Raw genomic sequence first — 17,639 nt, 5'->3', positions numbered from 1 at the left:
TTAAAAAAATTGAGGACGTAATTCTATTGGCCAAAAGACAAATTGATTGTTGCAATATTATTAACCGCATTCTCGTCCATTCGTTATGAAACTCGGTTCCATTTAGACGTGGCGATCCTACCCAATTATAATTAACTTCGATCTCGGTGTGTTTGTTGCCAAACAAGTCTTGAGTGTTAGAGGGTCACTTAAACCAGCCGATAACAGGTAACAACACATACAAATGTTTAGAATCCCATTTTCCCTTCACGGGTATTTTTAAATTTTGAAGAGTTCGATCTCATATTTTTGTACTGAAACATTTGAAGGCAATATTAGAGACAAATTGTAAAGTAAATTTGTCGGATGATATTATCATATTGTTTTTTTGGTAAAATGCCTCAAATTTTTTTTTTTTTCGTCTATGCTAAAATCAGTAATTTTTTGCAGAGTATAAGCAAAATTTGGAATTATATTAGTCTATGGTGTGTTGTGCTTCTCGATTCTCAATGTTTCGATGTTGACGTTCTTTGTTGATATTTACATGGAATTTCACAAAATATGGGGACGTTAATACCCGGTTTAGATACTTTAACCATACGGGAACCCATTTTTAAAGATGTTAAATACTATTTATCCGGGGAGGTTCCCGAAAAGGTAATTTGACAATGTTCCTAACATGACAGGTTATAATCGAATGTTTTATTTATTCTCGAAGAAATTCAACTTCTCCATGACGTATCTAATAAATTTCCGCAATTATTTCAGATAGCCGAGTTGCTGAGAGCCGGGGGGGGCGAACAAACCAAGTACTTTTCGGATTTCGTGTCTCACTTGATCTGCGGGGCCAACTTCCCCGACACCGACCTGACGGACGCTAACGATCTGTACGAGATCCCCGCGGCCACCTTCCACTGGGTCATCGCTTGCGTCCGGCTCCAGCGCCTCGTCAGCACCAAACCATACAATCCCTCCCGGCAGCAGCTCTTCTCGGGAGTGGTGGCGTGCGTAGCGCGCGTCAGTCCGCGCGACGCGCGCAGCCTGTGCGCGCTGCTCGCGTACCACGGCGGGCGCGCGCGCCTCGCGCTGGACGCGCGCTGCACGCACCTCGTGAGCGGCGCCGCGGCCGGCTCCCGCTACGCGGCCGGACTGGCGGCCGAGCGTCTCAGGCTCGTGACCCCCGACTGGGTGACAGAGAGCGTCAAGGCCAAGATCCAGTGCGCGCACGACGCCTACCACCCGCGCTTGCTCAAGGCCGCGCCGGCGCCGTGCGTCGAAAGCCGCATCGGCTCCATCACGGGCTTCGACTTCGAGGAGGGCATCGCCAAATCCGAGGTGCCGACGCAAAGTATGGCCGACAACAAGGACTTGGAGAGCACTCAGGCCTTGCTGGACAAGCTGAGGATGCGCTACAGCCACCCGGCGCCCCCCGCCCCCCCGCCCGCCCCCCCGGTGCCGACTCCGCCACCCCGAGGCGCCACCAAGCCCCCGCAGTACGCCCAGCCCCCCGTCGGGGCGCAGCCGCTTACGGCAGCGCAGATCCAGAATCAGCGTATCCTGCAACAGCACCAGCTCCGAATGCAGATTCAGATGCAGAACAAAGCGCACGCCGCTAATGCGCCTCCGCAGACTCTCGGGTTGAGCGCTAACATCAATCAGATGATGAACCACGGACATACTTTGCAGCAGAAACCCGCACAGGGACCCCAACAGAACCTTATCCTAAACCAAAAGCAGATTCACGGAGGTCTGATTAACCAGCAGCAGCAAGGCACTCAGGGAGGTCAGAATCAAGGACTGACTCAACAGAGTAATACCCCCACCAGTCAGGGGACAACCATTCAGCAACCCGTACACGGTATCGCGCAGCTTCAGGGACAAGCTCACACCGCCGGGCAGAGAATTCTCGCAGGACAGCAATCACCTTTGTTAAGTCAGCAGAGTGTTCCCACTTCGCTGCAGCAGTCTCTGAGCGGAACGATCAGTCAACAACACCAAGGCGTCAATGTCCGAACCGGCTCTCCCAATGTTACCCTCCAGCAGCAGTTGCACCAGCCGGGTGGTATGACCATGCAAAACTGGCGGCAGCAATTAGTCCAGAACTCGTCGCAGAATCCCAGTTCGCAGATGGTGCGCGGGGGTATGTTACAACAGAGAACTCAACTCCCCCAAAGTCAGATGCTTCTCCAGCAACAGATGCTACAAAATCAAAATCTTATAAATAGTCATCAACAACAAACTGGACAGCATAATGCGAGTACTCAGCAAAATCTCATTCAGCAATCTGGCTCTGTTCAGAAGCAGCTTCACCAGGGAGGGCAGCAGCAAGTGCCCACGAGTCAACAGCCGATTATAATTAACCAGCAGCAAATCAACTTCAGCGGGCATCCGCAGATTCTAGTACAAGGAGGTCAGCACATGGCCCTTCAAAGTGGACAAATAGCTTCGCAGAGGAATCATCCTCAACCGGGCCAGCAGGTCGTCTCTCAGGAGGGCCAGCAGATCATATCTCAAGGCCAGGGCATGGTTCAGTCGCAAGGACTTCCTCCGGGCGCTCAGCAGATCATGCAGAGCGGGCAACAAATGATTCAGGGCCAAACTCGACATATCATTACTCATCAAGGTGGTAAACAAATAATTACTCAGGGTGGGCAGCAGATGATTTCTCAAGGGGGTACACAGCTCATGTCTCAAGCTGGCCAGCAAATACTGTCCCAGAGCCCTATGTCCCAAGCGACCCAAATTATTTCTCAGGGAGGCCAACAGATTCTCTCTCAGGCCAATCAACAAGTACTATCTCAAGGTGGACAGCAGCTGCTAACCCAAAGTGGGCAGCAAGTTATTTCTCAGGGCGGGCCTCAAGGGGTTCAACAAATACTGTCACAGAGTGGACAACAGCTCCTCACTCAAGGCGGGCAGCAGATTGTAGCCCAAAGTTCGCAGCACATATTGCCATCCCAAGGAACGCAGCAGATAATATCTCAAGGTCAAGGGCAGCAACAGATCTTGTCTCAGGGCGGACAGCAGATCTTATCGCAGGGAGGACAGCAAATCTTGTCTCAGACCAGCAAACCATTACTATCCCAGAGTGGGCAACAGATTCTGTCGCAGAGTGGACAACAACAGATATTGTCTCAAGGCGGACAGCAACAGATACTATCCCAAAGTGGACAGCAACAGATACTATCCCAAAGCGGACAGCAACAGTTACTATCCCAAGGAGGACAGCAACAGATACTATCCCAAGGAGGACAGCAACAGATACTATCCCAAGGAGGACAGCAACAGATATTATCCCAAGGAGGACAGCAACAGATACTATCACAAGGACAGCAGCAGTTGCTATCACAGGGAGGACAGCAGCAGATACTGTCACAAGGAGGACAGCAACAAATATTAACTCAAGGAGGTCAGCAGCAGATACTCTCTCAAGGAGGACAGCAACAAATATTGACCCAAGGAGGGCAGCGGCAGATACTGTCTCAAGGAGGACAGCAGCAGCTACTCTCGCAGGGAGAACAGCAACAGATATTGTCACAAGGAGGACAGCAACAGATATTATCTCAAGAAGGGCAGCAACAAATATTGACACAAGGTCAGCAGCAGATACTGTCTCAAGGAGGACAGCAGCAGATACTGTCTCAAGGAGGACAGCAACAGTTATTGTCGCAAGGGGGGCAGCAACAAATCTTGTCCCAAGAACGACAACAGTTATTATCTCAAGGGGGCCCACAACAGATACTGTCCCAGGGAGGACAGCAACAGTTGTTATCTCAAGGAGGACAGCAGATCTTGTCGCAAAGTGGACAACGGATTCTATCTCAAAGTGGACAGCAGATTTTATCCCAAGGAGGAAAACAGATTCTCTCTCAAGGTGGACAACAGATTTTATCTCAAAGCGGTCAGTCGACCTTGTCACAAGGCGGCCAGCTGATTTTGGCATCCGGCGGGCAACAGATTTTGTCTCAAGGTCAACACATCTTATCACAGGGTAAACAAATATTGTCCCAGGGAGGGAAGCAGATATTATCTCAACAGATCCTGGCCCAGGGCGGACAGCAACTCTTGCCGCAGGGCGGACAGCAAATACTGTCTCAGGGAGGCCAGCAGGTCATGTCCCAAGGCGGGCAGCAGATTCTGACCCAAGGAGGCCAGCAGATAATGTCTCAGGCCGGGCAGCAGATCATAGCGCAGGGCGGCCAGCAGATCATAACTCAAGGCGGACAGCAGATCATAACGCAGGGGGGCCAGCAGATCATAACGCAGGGCGGGAAGCAGATCATCACGCAGGGCGGGCAGCAGATCATATCCCAGGGGGGGCAGCAGGTTCTGGCGCAGGGGAGGCAGCAGATGGTGGACTGGCAGCAGCAGCACCAGTTCCTGCAGCAGAGGCAGCAGCAGCAACTCATAGCGGGACAACCGGCGCCCGGTCCCAGAGTAAGTAGCCATCTCTCATTGCATACAACATCGGTCACAGTAGAGCGCCCACCCCCTTCCTGTAACTGTTCTTATCCACCAGTGTCTAGATTTAACGAAAATTTCACGTTTATTTACAATCAAACAAACTAAAGAAGTAACAAAACAACCTTCACTGTGTGCGCTCTTGTCAATTTGGAATCAATCAAATACACACGGTACATTCACCTTATTTATTTATTATTCATTTTATTTACTGTTGTAGTCAGCATTACTTTACGGCCTTTAGTTAGTGAATAGAAAGTACAAACAGATGTGCAGGTTAAATGAATATAAATAAAAACTATAAAAAATGTTTACATAGTAGGGCCTGCCATCCAACAATATGTGTTCACTAAATTGTAGTATAATAAATCGACGACGGTTTAAACTATATGAATAATAAATATACTATCTCTCTTCAATCCGTGCCTCATGTCTGAGGATGGTGATTACGCCTGACTCCAGGCATGGCTCGTCTGTGGACAGTCTCCCTCCATCTGGAACGGTCTTGTGCTCTTATATAGGCATTCGTCAGTGATAATTCTGATAACTCAGTGACTGTACCGCTCCATCTTGTCGGTTGACGTCCACGCGACCTTGTCCCTTCGACACTTCCCAGGAGAATAGTTTTCTCCAAACTATCAGAATCTCCCCTGGAAATATGTCCAGTTCCTGGAGAATAGATGCATTCGTACGTCTGGCCGTCCACGGAATATACCATATATTATTAAAATAAAAGAAATATGGACGAAACAAGGAGATAGTGGGAAGGAAAGAAGGAAATTGCCAAGGAGTGGTGAAGGATGATTGAAGGAAAGCAGGAGTGGAAAATTGCATTTGATTTAATGATTAAGAGCAAGAAAAGAGACAAGACGTCTATTCTCTGTTATTCTGAATCAAGCCTATTAGTTCTCTTCTGTACATATTAAACGGGGTGTTAAATATATCAATACTATTATACTTACTTAAACATATCCAGTAAAGTTAATTGCACTATTGAATTTAAATTACAAACTCCTTTACTTTTTACTTTCTGAATACGATCTGGATATTTGGCAGTCCGGATGACTGGAGTCAGGATAAACGGTGTTGTACCGCACTACAGAGGGTGCATTTTAAATCATAACGAAAATGTATAATTTTTTATGATTTCTTACAAAATCAGTAAAACGTTACTTATTTTCACTAGTTTAAATAATGCTCGCCTCATTTTCAATGTTAATGATCTCTATCCCACATGCGAGTTCTAACATGCGGTAACCTTTCAGCAGGTGTGGAGCGCCGGGCGGCAGCTGATCCACCTGGACGCGCAGACGCACGCGCAGCTGCAGCAGATGGACCCGCAGCAGCGCGCGCAGTTCGTGGCGCAGCTGCAGAAGCGGCGCCAGCTGCAGGGCCAGCGCGTGCTGCGCGGCGCGGCGCAGCCCGTGCTGCAGTGGCTGCCGGCCGAGGGCGGCGCGGCGCGCCAGCAGTACGCGCAGCTGCAGCGCCAGCAGCACTTCCAGGGCCTGCAGCGGCTGCAGGCGCAGAAGCAGGCTGCGCAGGTATGTCCTCGGTTGCGTGAAATTGAATGAAAGATTCACGTACATTGTTCTGAAATTTAATAGATAATATAAATAATGATTCAATTAAATAAAACACTGAATGAATTAACCGTGCCACGAATTTATATTATGCGGGTATTTGAAAGCCTTAGAGAGCAAAAATTTAACTGAACCGAAGCCGACACGGGACACGGAGATTCTTTTGAGTTTCGATCGTGTCAATGTCGAGCAGTTCTAACTGGAAGCTCTATCATTCCCAATGCCACCCCGATCCCGAGAAAAACTTCCTGGAATAAATTACCGAGCCTAGTTGTCCATTCCGTTTCGGTACTGGGAAGAGCGTACCAGTAAAGACTGCCTGCCTATTGCAAATTATGATAATCTATTGTTTTTCTCTATTTAAAGCAGGCCGTGTTGTCCACACCTAGTATTAAAAAGGCCCATTTTTGTTTGTGACTTCTTCCAGTATTTACTTTCATCTGCTAATTCCTTCTTCTTAATTTGACGCCGGTAAGCTTAAGAGATTGTAATTTAAAGAGTTCGAAAGATGTTTGACCTTTTTTACTGATTAGTCATTTTATTATTCTATGTCCCTACCCACCGGCCGGCAGCTGTGAGCGGGTCTATAAATTAATAAACTGGCGTAAGACAGAAAGTACATTCTAATCTCGAATGCAGTGGATAACTTCAGTGCTATAACAGTAGAATGTACTTTGTCCAGATTTCTATACTTGTAATTTGGAGATGTTTGATTAATCAACAAGATGAACTGTATCGAGTTATTTATTTCTATACTCATAACTGCATCACCTAGTATTGACACAATCGCTTGTTTTAGGGGGCAACAGCAGCCGTAGTGGGTCCAGGCCCCCGAGTGGAGCCCCCGTCCCCCGAGGCCGGGGCGCCGCCCCCTGTGCCCCCGGCCGGAGAGCAGCAAGGTGGTAATTCTGCATTTTTATCAGTGACTATTATTATTTTGTTTTTTTCAAAGTTTACAGTACAAGTACCTTTTACATTACACATATTTTCAAATATATATTATGGTATGTGTGTATATGGCGGTGTCTATAGTAAAGTATTTTAGCTTTTAGCTCGCTTGAATTTAATCATATAATATGGTCTCCTAGTTATAATATTTATATAACGCGGATTGAATCGGTCAAAGTAAATTTTTAAATCGTTAATATTTAGAATTGGATAAAATACTTTCATAATTAACTATTATGATCGTCTAGAGTACTTTCATATCTACAGTTGAAAATTCAGAAGGATTTTGGCTGGTTTGATATTCTTGCACAAATTAATATCTAACTGTATAGATGCCCATGATATTCTTACTCAGATAAACCTAAATGTACCTCACCGTAACCTGCGTACCGATGCTGTCCTGTCCTGTAATGACCCGCTTGGCATCTATTTTAAGATGCTCGTTAGCGAGTGGGGAAGCGAGGATATGGAAAAAAAAAATTGAAATTCAGCACCTAGACCAGTTGCAAAAAAATCTTTCTCACGATCGAATTTGCGATGCCAGTTGCACGGACGTTAGCTGTCGACAAATACTGAAATAAAAACTTAATACGAGCGATTGTGTTTGTTTTGGCAGTCCTGCAGGCGCCGCCGCTGGTGGTGAACGCGCGCACTAAGACAGCGCTGGCCAACATGCTCAGCAGCCGCCTGCACGGGGCGCAGCCCGGCCTGCCCCCCGATGTCCCCGAGCCCTCGGCTGCCGGCACCCTCAGGTATGCACTGCTCTCGATGGAAGATTTTAGCCTGCACATAGAACATAATCTGTAGTTATGAACACATTGGAACAATTGTTTTGTCAGGCTGATGACTGCGGCGCACAACGCCCCCCCGCGCGCCCCCGCAGAGGTCCCCGGTCTGCAGCAGCGTCGCCCCCCACCGCCGCCCCCCGCCTCTCCTCACCAGGTATGTTATCGTTTTAAGTAAAAGTTGGAGAGGCATTATGCAGACCGAGTGAAGTCGTGAACGGTGTTCCACAAGGATCTGTCCTGGGACCGTTACTTGTCATTCCATATAAAAGATTTAGGTCTATTTATGGAATCAGGAATAAGCATTTTTGCTGATGAAATATAACAGAACGACTTACAGGCCTATCCACAATGAGGAACTTCAGCCCTACGGGAAATTGGATACAAAACTGATTCCTTACATGCGGTTAAAAATTAGAGCATTAAAATAATTAAAAATATAAACGGCAAAGTTTCTTGTTAAAATGTTTTAATAAAAACGAACACTATTTCATATGAATCAACCGATGATATGAGAGTTGTGGAAGATTTCCGGTTTACTTGGCGTCTACCTTCGTAGAATCTCCCCTCGCTTTACTATTGTGTGTATGTTCAGTTCCGAGCGGCGAGCGCGGCGGGCGTGGCAAGCAGCCCGCTGGGAGCGGCGCCGCGCGCGCAGTTCTACGGCCACAATCCCAACCTGAAGCTGCCGCCCAACTACTTCCTGCTGGGCTGCATCTTCCACGCCGTGGAGTACGGCGACGGGCTGGCCGCCGGCTGGGAGAAGGCCGTGTGGAGCCACGGCGGCGAGGTGGAGAAGGGCTACTGCGCGCGCGTCACGCACGTGCTGGCCGAGACGCAGCGGCACGGCGTGGTCATGCAGGCGCTGCGCGACGCCAAGCGCTGCGTCACGGCCTTCTGGCTGTCGGACACCATGCTGCGGCGCCAGGTCAGCCCGCCCTGGCAGGCGCTGCACCTGCCGCTCATGTACGCCGCGCACGAGCGCCCCGCCGCGCGCCACCGCGCCTCGCTGTCCGGCTTCTGCGGAGAGGAGCGGCCCCGCCTCAAACTCATGCTGCAGCACGCCGGCGCCAAGGTCATTATTATTATTATTTATTATATTCATTTTAATTCAGCGGCCTAAAACTGATACGCTTCTTGTCTTGTTGTAAAAATTAGTTGTTGGCGTAGCCCAGTTTTTAAGTTATTGAGACCAGCTCTTGTGGCAGCTTATTCCAACCATCAACGACCCTATTGCCCGGGGAATGCTTCTATGCTTTTAGGTTGAATCTGGTTTTCTCCAGTCTGAGACTGTGAACTCGAAGTCGAGCATCTTGTTTTAGTATCTCGATATTTTTATGTTTTTTCATTATGTATTTTTGTATATTTAATTTAGTACGTACTATTATTTGGCATATTATTTATTACTCCTATTTCTTATATTTCTTACTATTGTATTAGTATTGAGTATTGAGTGAGTTTCTAGAAAACATATCTTAATTATCATTTCAATTATGTTTATTAAAACATGTATTAACATTCATTCTTTTTCTGTTGATTTCAATGATACTCTCGTTTTGTTTTTTTTTAATACTACTATATTTTACTATTATTTTGTTTATTTAAATGATACCATTATTTTGTATATTTGACTATGTGTGAATCTTAATTTGTATAATTTATATTTTTAAAATTATTTCTGATTATTTTTTTTGCATTGTATTCTTTGGAATTTTCTTATTTATACTTTTTTTTCTAGATTGTCATTCTATCGCATCACATGTCATTATAATTTAATCTAATTAATTTGACTATGTATTTTTATTGTTATTTATTATGGCTTGACACGGGCTTAGCCTAAAAAGCCTTAATAAGTTCATTCATATTTAAACTAGTGTAATTTTGAATGAATAAATAAATAAAAGGTTTGAACATGGAATCCAAATTTGAGCAGCTGTAGTGAATGTCGTGTATTTTGTATTATGTCTCTGTCAAGTTTATCTGTTCTCGCCGTTCCTGTAGCGCTGTGAGACCGATAGTTTCCAGTCTCCGCACATACGGAAGCTATTTCAGGCTCGGCGACAGCTTTGTGGCTCGTCTTTAAACTCTTTCCAACAAGTTGACATCCCCAACAGAATAGGGATTCCAGAGCTGAAACCTGTACTCGAGAGTTTGTCTGATATAGGATTTGTATATTTGGTGTTACATGTGTGTATATTCCCACTATCCAGAGTCACCTATTTAATGCTCTGCATACCAAATGTCTTGCGGGTGTTTACTAACCTGTTTCCCCTCCAGGTGACGTCGTACATGTCGCGCGACAACACCGTGCTGGTGTGCCGCCGGCCCGAGGGGACCAAGTACGCGCGCGCCCGCGACTGGGGCATCCCCGTGGTGTCTGCGCAGTGGGCCACCGACCTCCTGCTCGGCAACATGAGTGCGCTGTCCCAGGTACGCCGGCATAATATATATCGCTGCGCATTTTGTTTTACACTCCGCAAGGGCTGTATAAAAGATAATACGCAGGAACATTGTAAGGATCTTGTTGATACTACGGTATTCTTAGGCGTAACAATAATTTTGACGTTTTACTAAATTGTGACATGCGGTCGACGCATGTTTAGGAAGAACAAAGTCTTTACGTCAATAAATTACGATGCCGAAAGTTAAAAAATTTGACAATAGAAATATTATTTGAAGTTATAAACTTAATTTGGCAAGAAGATAGTTTAAACATTTACCATAAAAGTGTGAAACAGTTTTGCTGCGATGTAAATGAAAGCTGAAATTCTGTGGTGCCATACAAAAAAGGGATACCATTTAAACAGAATTTTCTAATATTTAGGGGAAAATTCATTGTATGCGTAAAATGCATGCGTATGTATGTATGTTATAAAATTATGCATTCAATTTTTTTTCACGTTTGTAAGGTTAAGTACCTACATAAAATTATTCAAACTGTGGTATTGACTGAAAAAATACAAAATATTCTTAATGAAATCATAGGTAAATATGAATAATCCCCAATTACGATCGTTTTTCCAATATTTCTGCAGCTTTTCATTTCCTCACTTTAGCGTTTTCCTCAGTTGAACACCCTTTTTGCTGCTCCCTAAAACAGGGGTTTTACTGTAGTTGTAGTTTATTGGCGTATAAGTGTATGTATGTAGAAATCACATGAAGAATACACCAAACTAAACTTTGTTTCCCCTTCAGGCTATATTTCCAAAGTGTTTTCCCCGACGCTTGCAGATGCAGCTAACTTCTGTTGTCATCAAACTATTGTCGAGACTACCCGAATCTTTACCGGCTACGAGAAGTTACCTTCATACGTTTGAAATAAGGAACGATAGCTTTCGCCCATGTGATAATATCTCCTCACGAAGTGTCGAGCATCTGTTATTTACTCAGAGTAATAATTCTTTAGAGAAGCCCTTAAGCTCTATTGCATAGAACAAAAGCGTTCCAAATGTTTGATTCGGTATTAGTTTGGTTTTTAGTTTAACAACAAACGTGTAACAGACGGTTTCGGTTTACGCTCGCAATTCTCAACCCAAGTACCTACGGTCCGTTGTATTGCTGTAATCTGTAGCTTACTTCGTGGTCAATAATCATAGAATGGTTTTTCTCCGATGGGCGACTATTAGGTTATTCCTCTAAGGTCATTTCAATGGCCGTTTTCAGCTTGCAATGCCGTAATCTTGAAGCAGAATGCAGTAAAGATGGAATATCCCTTACAGATGTTCACATTAGTGATTGGACAGGATCATGGATCGATTTTCCCTTTTCTAAGAGAACCAATTGCAATTTTTCCAGAGTACCATAGCCTTGTACATGACATCTACAGTTAACAGGCGAGGTTATCTACATAATATAAACTACAGGCGTCCAAACTATGTAGATACATAATAACAACACTCCGCTTTAACCCCGTGTACCCGTTGCAGATCGAGAACGCCAAGTATCAGCAATTCAATGTGGCGAGCCCGTTCCGGATGGACTACACCCTCGTTCCACACCTGATGAGTAAGGAATATTGTTATTATTACGAAGCGCTTGAACTGTCCTTTTTCGGATCTGAAATAGGTCGATGTTCATTCATTAATAACTACTAAAACTAAAAGCAACAAACCCACATACGACCTTCCGCCTGCGCAGTTATGCCCATACTGAAGTAAAATCACTGCGCTCTGTCTAATTTTCTGGAATATGGAACTGCATAAGTCTGTCGATACCTTCGAGGCTCGGTACTGAATTCACAAGTCCATGCGCAAATTGAGATCTTTAGAAGCAAATCAGTGTTATTAAGTAAATTATAAATAAATAATTTATCCGCTAACATCCGCCTTTTGCGAAGGCAAGGTAAGTTTAGATTACTGAAGCTAGAGAATTTATATTGCATGAATTTAAGAAATTTATTTTGTACTTTATCTATCAAGTTTTTGTATCGAGGATTCCAGATACAGGAGGACTTCAGACTAATGAAGTATACAGTACCGTGGCGGTGTTTGAATTTTTTATTTTTGGGTAAACAATTGATTTCAATTAATTTCCGATAATATACGTACTATTTTAACTGTCCGTAAAGCGAACAAAATGACATGCGCAGTGTTGTCAGCTGAAGGACAATATAGGTGTAATGAAATACAGAAATGTTTGATGAACTATACACGTGTGTGGTGTTCCAGATGCGTGGAAGATGCCCATCAACATCACGCAGGAGTCCCACGAGCGCGTGCGGCGCGGCGCTCTGCCCGCGCCCCCCGGGCCGCGACGCGCCGTCAAACGGCCCCGCGCGCCTTCGCCTCCTGCGCCGCCGTCGCCGCCCGCCTCGCCGCGCCCCGCTCACCTGCCGCCCCCCCGAGTGCTCTTCTCCGCCATCAAGGACACCGAGCCCTACGCGCAGATCGTCAGGCGAGTGTCCGCTTACTGTTTCTACAGCAGTGATTGTCAAGTTTTCAATGTCCGGGTTCACACGAGGACAATACAAGAGGCGGGACAATATTGTCTTGTCCGGGTTCTCGCTAGATCATTTCAATATGTATTCATTCCATTAAAAAAATATGTGGTACTTACCCCCATCTATTGACGGCATTATGAGTTAGCTGACTGTTATGTATGCTTCGTGGTGCTTGTTCGAGATGCAAAGCATGCGCAACACTCGGCTACCTGACCGACCTTCATTTGTTTATTTGTTTATATACGTATAGCAAAAACAGCGGAGATAGTAATGGTAGAGTCGGTTGCAGGAAGCTGGGCGGCTGCGTGGTTACGCAGGCGTCGGAGGCCACCCATCTGGTGATGGGGCGCCTGGTGCGCACGTGCAAGCTGCTAGGCGCGCTCGTGACCGTCTCGCACGTGCTCACGCCCGCCTGGCTGCGGCGCAGTCAGCGCCTCGGCCGCTTCGCGCGCGAGGAGCCCTTCGCGCTGCGCGACGCGACCTGGGAGCGGCACCACGGCTGCGCGCTGCCCGCGCTGCTGGCGCTGGGCGATCGCCGGCGCCGCCTGCTGGCCGGGCGCGCCTTCTACGTCACGCCGGGCGTGCGTCCCGCGCGCCGCGCGCTGGCGCAGCTCATCGAGCTGGGCGGCGGCCGCGTGGAGCGAGCGCGCCGCTCGCTGGCCTCCGTGCGCGAGATGCCGCCCGCGAGCTACCTCGTGCTGGCCGCGCCCGAGGACCTGCACCTCGTGTGCTACCTGCTGCCGGCGCGCGTTGTCTGCAGCGCGGAGCTGGTGCTGTCGGCGCTCACCAAGCAGCGCCTCGACGTCGCTGAGCACCTCGTCCAGGTCGAGTGACCCGAGCTCGACGACGCTATCACTCTCGCTTCCGACTGATCAATCTGTATTGCATTTACTATGTTTATCAATTAGGTGTAGTAATTTATTTCCCAATATTTTATTTATATAAAAACTCATCTATGACTTTGCGTCATTTATCAGGGGCCATATGAATTCCATGCGAAAAGAAAGTTAATGATGCGATGAAATCATCGACCCATTTTTGTATCTCTTAAATTGTTAGAACATTTGTACCTGTTGAGGCGTTTTGCATCGATCTGAACCAGCGGTCGTCAGAAGAAAGCAAGGTCTGGGCTAAAATCCGGACACTTTAAAACTTCCTAACCAAGCGGCACCGTGTCCTCAATGTATCGACGAATGGATGTGTGGCTTGATGATTGATTGGAGCAATTCGGCTGGCCGTCTTCCACGACCTGTGAATCGTTCGATCCCGTCGCTTCAATTGAACAGTTGACCACTGTAGCGATTTCTGTTTGGTTGTCGATCAGAGAGAAATTATTGCCCTTAAAATGTTTCTACCAAACTTTTATCGGTTCAGACACCTTATTTTAATTTTTTCCTTTAAATTTGTACAAAATACAGTGTCGGATATGCTCTTTAGTTAGTGCTGTTTTCGCGTACTGGATTTGTAAGTATTAGGTGTCTGTCTGTAAATATCTTCCCACAAAAAAAATATTGGAAAATTCCTCGCTACACCTATTAAGTTCTATTTGTATTTTGCAAACCGAGAATATGCTCTCGGAAGGCGTACTGTCACACAAAATGCAAACAGAACCGTAAACATGTATTTTTTATTTAATATATTGTTCGGTGCATCAAGATACCTCGAGTATAAAACCATGCTATTTTTTTTTATTTGTATGACCATGAGTTTTTGTAACGTCTCGCTTATTTTTGTGAACGCTGACTATACACACGCTTATCCTTGCCGTACACAAGCGGCTCGTTGCATTCCGAGAGAGATAGGCGTTCCGTGACGGTGATCCCCTCTCTGCCCCTACATTAATTACCGCGGAGTAGTTCCGTGACATCTCACGGTGTGGCATTTACGAGTGCCACGCGCGGAGAAGAGGTTAAGAATCGAAAGATTGCGAACCATTCTGAAAATTGTCGGTACTTTTCATAATTAAGCTCTATATTCTACCAATATTACGATTGGATAATTAAAGCGCCTTGAGATTTTCTATTGCTTTGTATATTTTATTTATAACACCAATTACTTTTGTAACGTAACTGTTCCTTGTGGCATCCGATAATTACATTTAATTCATTTCAATATATTTGATATTTTAGTTATTAATAATAGGGAAGGAATTATTATGCCGAGGTATTATACAATTCGCAGTGTATCTCGTTATTTTTTTGTTAATGAAAACGAGATGATCAGTCTAACGCTCCGGGTGTCAGTCCAGAGACTACGAAATATTGCAATAAAAATTATAAAAACATTGAATATGTGTAAATATTTCATGTTGAATTTGCCGGGAATCGATCCCGGGATCTCATGGATGGTGTGTAACGTAGCTAAATTATAATTGTGAATTTTTCTAGTTGATTATAAAATTTGCTTTTAAAAATGCCGTTATTTAAAAAGATAACTCTTAATTCCCACAATTGATCACTATTACTTCATTACAATAAATACGTCAAATATATGTACTCAAACCTTAAAGAGTAATCATATTCCTCCTGCTAATGACTCACCCATACAAACAAAAATCATTTTATGATTATCAACTACGAAGTAAGCTACGGTTTACAGCGATACAACGGGCCATATGTACTCGGGTGAGCGCAAACCGAAACCGTCCGTTACACTTTGTTGCTAAACTAAAAATCAAACCAAAAATTTAGAACGCTTTTTCTCTATTTAAAAGTAAAGGGCTTATTTTTAAGCAGGAGCAAATTATTACTCTAAAATTAAAACCATATCGTCGATTAAAAGGCTAAATGATTTTGCTGGATTTTTTTCGTAGAATCCATTTATACGGACACATTGTAAGTTGATGGTTTGACGTAAACTTTATTCAAATAACAACTGGGATATTTTTGTTGCTGACTGTTTTTTATAGGAACACAATATCTCCTACCATATTACCTCATGTCTCATGTATTTCGCCGTCTTTTTAAAACCGTCTAAATGTGACACGATTTTGATGGCTGTAGCTGGCATAACCGCGAACATGTTAAATGAAAAATGAACATAACTTTTATTTATTTCTAATCGTTTCCGAAGCAATGTAGATAAGAGGTGTTATGTTAGGGCTATGTAGATTTTTATGCATATCTAAAGATTTGTAAAAACAAATCCAATTTTGTGATACAAATCTGTTGATTTTATGAAAGTCACGCATGAGGGTTTTTTATGTGAATGCGACCCAGCTTAAAACTGAGAAAAGTCAATCACTTAGCCATTTTATCGTCGATATATTGCGACACTTCTCTGTGTCACTCGTACTGGCAATATTTCTTTACACATATGTGTATACACGTATTTATTGTAATGAATTGTTTAACTCTTACGAAGAGAGATTTATACGAGGGTTGCTACTTAAGTTTTGAGATAGACAAGTAAAAACAAATATTTATAATCGAAAATGGCTTTATTGTTTTTCAAAATATTCTCCTTGAAGATCAACACACTTTTGCATGCGTTTGAACCATTTTTCGAAGCTCTTTTTCTAGTCTGGTACCTTTGGTAGTTTTGAGGTACCTTCCAAACATGCGATTTAAACGTATCAACCGCTTCTTCAGGCATCGAAAAACGTTGACCTCGCAATTTATTTTTGATAAGCAGGAATAAGAAAAAATCATTGGGTGCCAAATCAGGATTGTTAGGCTGATGACCTATCAATTCGATGTTTTGAATGCTCAAAAATTCACTTGTTTGATGTGTGACAGCTTGCATTGTCGTGGTGGAGAATGATTCGTCTTCCGCAATTGGTTTCCCTTATTTTTCCCAACACTTCTGGCAAACAAACGATGGTGTACCATTCAGAATTGACCGTTCTACGTTGCTCTAATGGAACGGTGGCTTCAAAGTGCTTCGTGTGCGAACAACTTTTGTTGGATTTGGCTCGTCTTGAAAGACCCGGGTTTATATGCATAGATCCATGATTCGTCGCCTGTCACGATCTTGTATCACGAATTTTTTAAACATTTTTAGCGATTGTCAAATTATGCGGTATCCAACGCGAACAAATCTTTTTGATGACCAAATGTTAGTGCAATATTGAATGCATGCGAGTGGAACTAATGCCCGAGCATGTCTCAATCTCACAGTGTGTCACATGACGATCTTGCAATATCAGTTCACGCAAAGTGTGGATTTTTTCTGGCACAACAGCCGATTTTAGACGACCTTCACAAAATTCGTCCTGTAACGAAGTGCAACCACGGTTGAATTCAGAAAAGCAGCTAAACACGGTGCTCGTATGATAAAACGTTCAGAGTACGTTTACCGTTTGAAATGGCAAACTTTACGATGGCACATCTCGAAGCTCGAGTAGCAACCCCCGTCTTTACGAGCGGTGTTCCCGTTATTCTCCCCCTGTATCGTTTTCAGGAAGCGGTAACTGTAAATACAAAACACGCGTTTCCTCAATTTCTAATGCATTTAAAATAGAATATATTTTTGTGTTGCCTGTTGAAGATATTTGTGACTATGAAAAGTGCGTCAAGTGTCCCAGATTCCGTTCTGCGGATAGTCGGTGTTGTGCTATAGAATACTTTAATTATTGTACAGTTAAATTAGAAATTGTATGTATAATATTTTTGACACGTTTTTATTTTGAAATTTTGGTAAAATATACTCGCATTTGTTTTGAACGTTAAGAAATTTTAGCTTCGTTTAATTTATGTTATTTTTCGCTTAAATTTTGTTACCAATGTGAATAGACATTCTGTAAATATTTATTATAATCCTCCCGAGTGCTGTAACGACGTTTCCTTTTCTCGGTTACTTAAATATTATATTGTCCCGTTGTTAGTGTGAAATAGTTTTGTAAATTATAAATTACTATTAATATTTTTGAATAAGTAGATGTGTTTTCTATAAAAATGGCTGTCTATAAAAAGAATACAGATATTTTATACATTTCACGTGTTTTTA

General features: G+C 44.2%; 1 protein-coding gene across 4 annotated transcripts; it reads left to right on the top strand.

Annotated features, from left to right (window-relative positions):
* Window positions 1-474: 474 nt before the first annotated feature.
* Ptip (PAX transcription activation domain interacting protein) lies at window positions 475-17,624 on the top strand. Of its 4 annotated transcripts, none has more exons than XM_088233598.1 (11): window positions 475-636; window positions 748-4,416; window positions 5,709-5,981; window positions 6,820-6,922; window positions 7,585-7,720; window positions 7,808-7,910; window positions 8,349-8,828; window positions 10,031-10,183; window positions 11,680-11,758; window positions 12,421-12,646; window positions 12,982-17,624. In XM_088233598.1, exons 1-11 carry the CDS (start codon window positions 541-543, stop codon window positions 13,523-13,525), a joined length of 5,862 nt encoding a protein of 1,953 aa, XP_088089724.1. In that variant the 5' UTR covers window positions 475-540; the 3' UTR covers window positions 13,526-17,624. The 4 variants fall into 4 exon arrangements, 3 of the variants coding, with proteins under 3 accessions (XP_088089724.1, XP_088089725.1, XP_088089723.1); XM_088233599.1 differs by having other exon boundaries at window positions 5,706-5,981; window positions 6,820-6,919; XM_088233597.1 differs by having other exon boundaries at window positions 5,706-5,981.
* The last annotated feature ends 15 nt before the right edge of the window (window positions 17,625-17,639 follow it).

Source organism: Micrasema longulum, unplaced genomic scaffold, assembly GCF_059751315.1.
Source record: "Micrasema longulum isolate JH-2025_06_02 unplaced genomic scaffold, ASM5975131v1 h1tg001128l, whole genome shotgun sequence".
NCBI lineage: Eukaryota > Metazoa > Arthropoda > Insecta > Trichoptera > Brachycentridae > Micrasema > Micrasema longulum.
The sequence above is the reverse complement of the archived record's forward strand: the minus strand, read 5'-3'. Positions and strand labels throughout refer to the sequence as shown.

Excerpts from the sequence above, each read along its gene's own strand:
- Ptip (XM_088233597.1), top strand. The coding sequence starts at position 541 with ATGGGGACGTTAATACCCGGTTTAGATACTTTAACCATACGGGAACCC. Across the intron at positions 5,982-6,819 it reads CGCAGAAGCAGGCTGCGCAG|GGGGCAACAGCAGCCGTAGT; the intron begins GTATGTCCTCGG and ends CGCTTGTTTTAG. Across the intron at positions 7,911-8,348 it reads CCCCCGCCTCTCCTCACCAG|TTCCGAGCGGCGAGCGCGGC; the intron begins GTATGTTATCGT and ends GTGTATGTTCAG.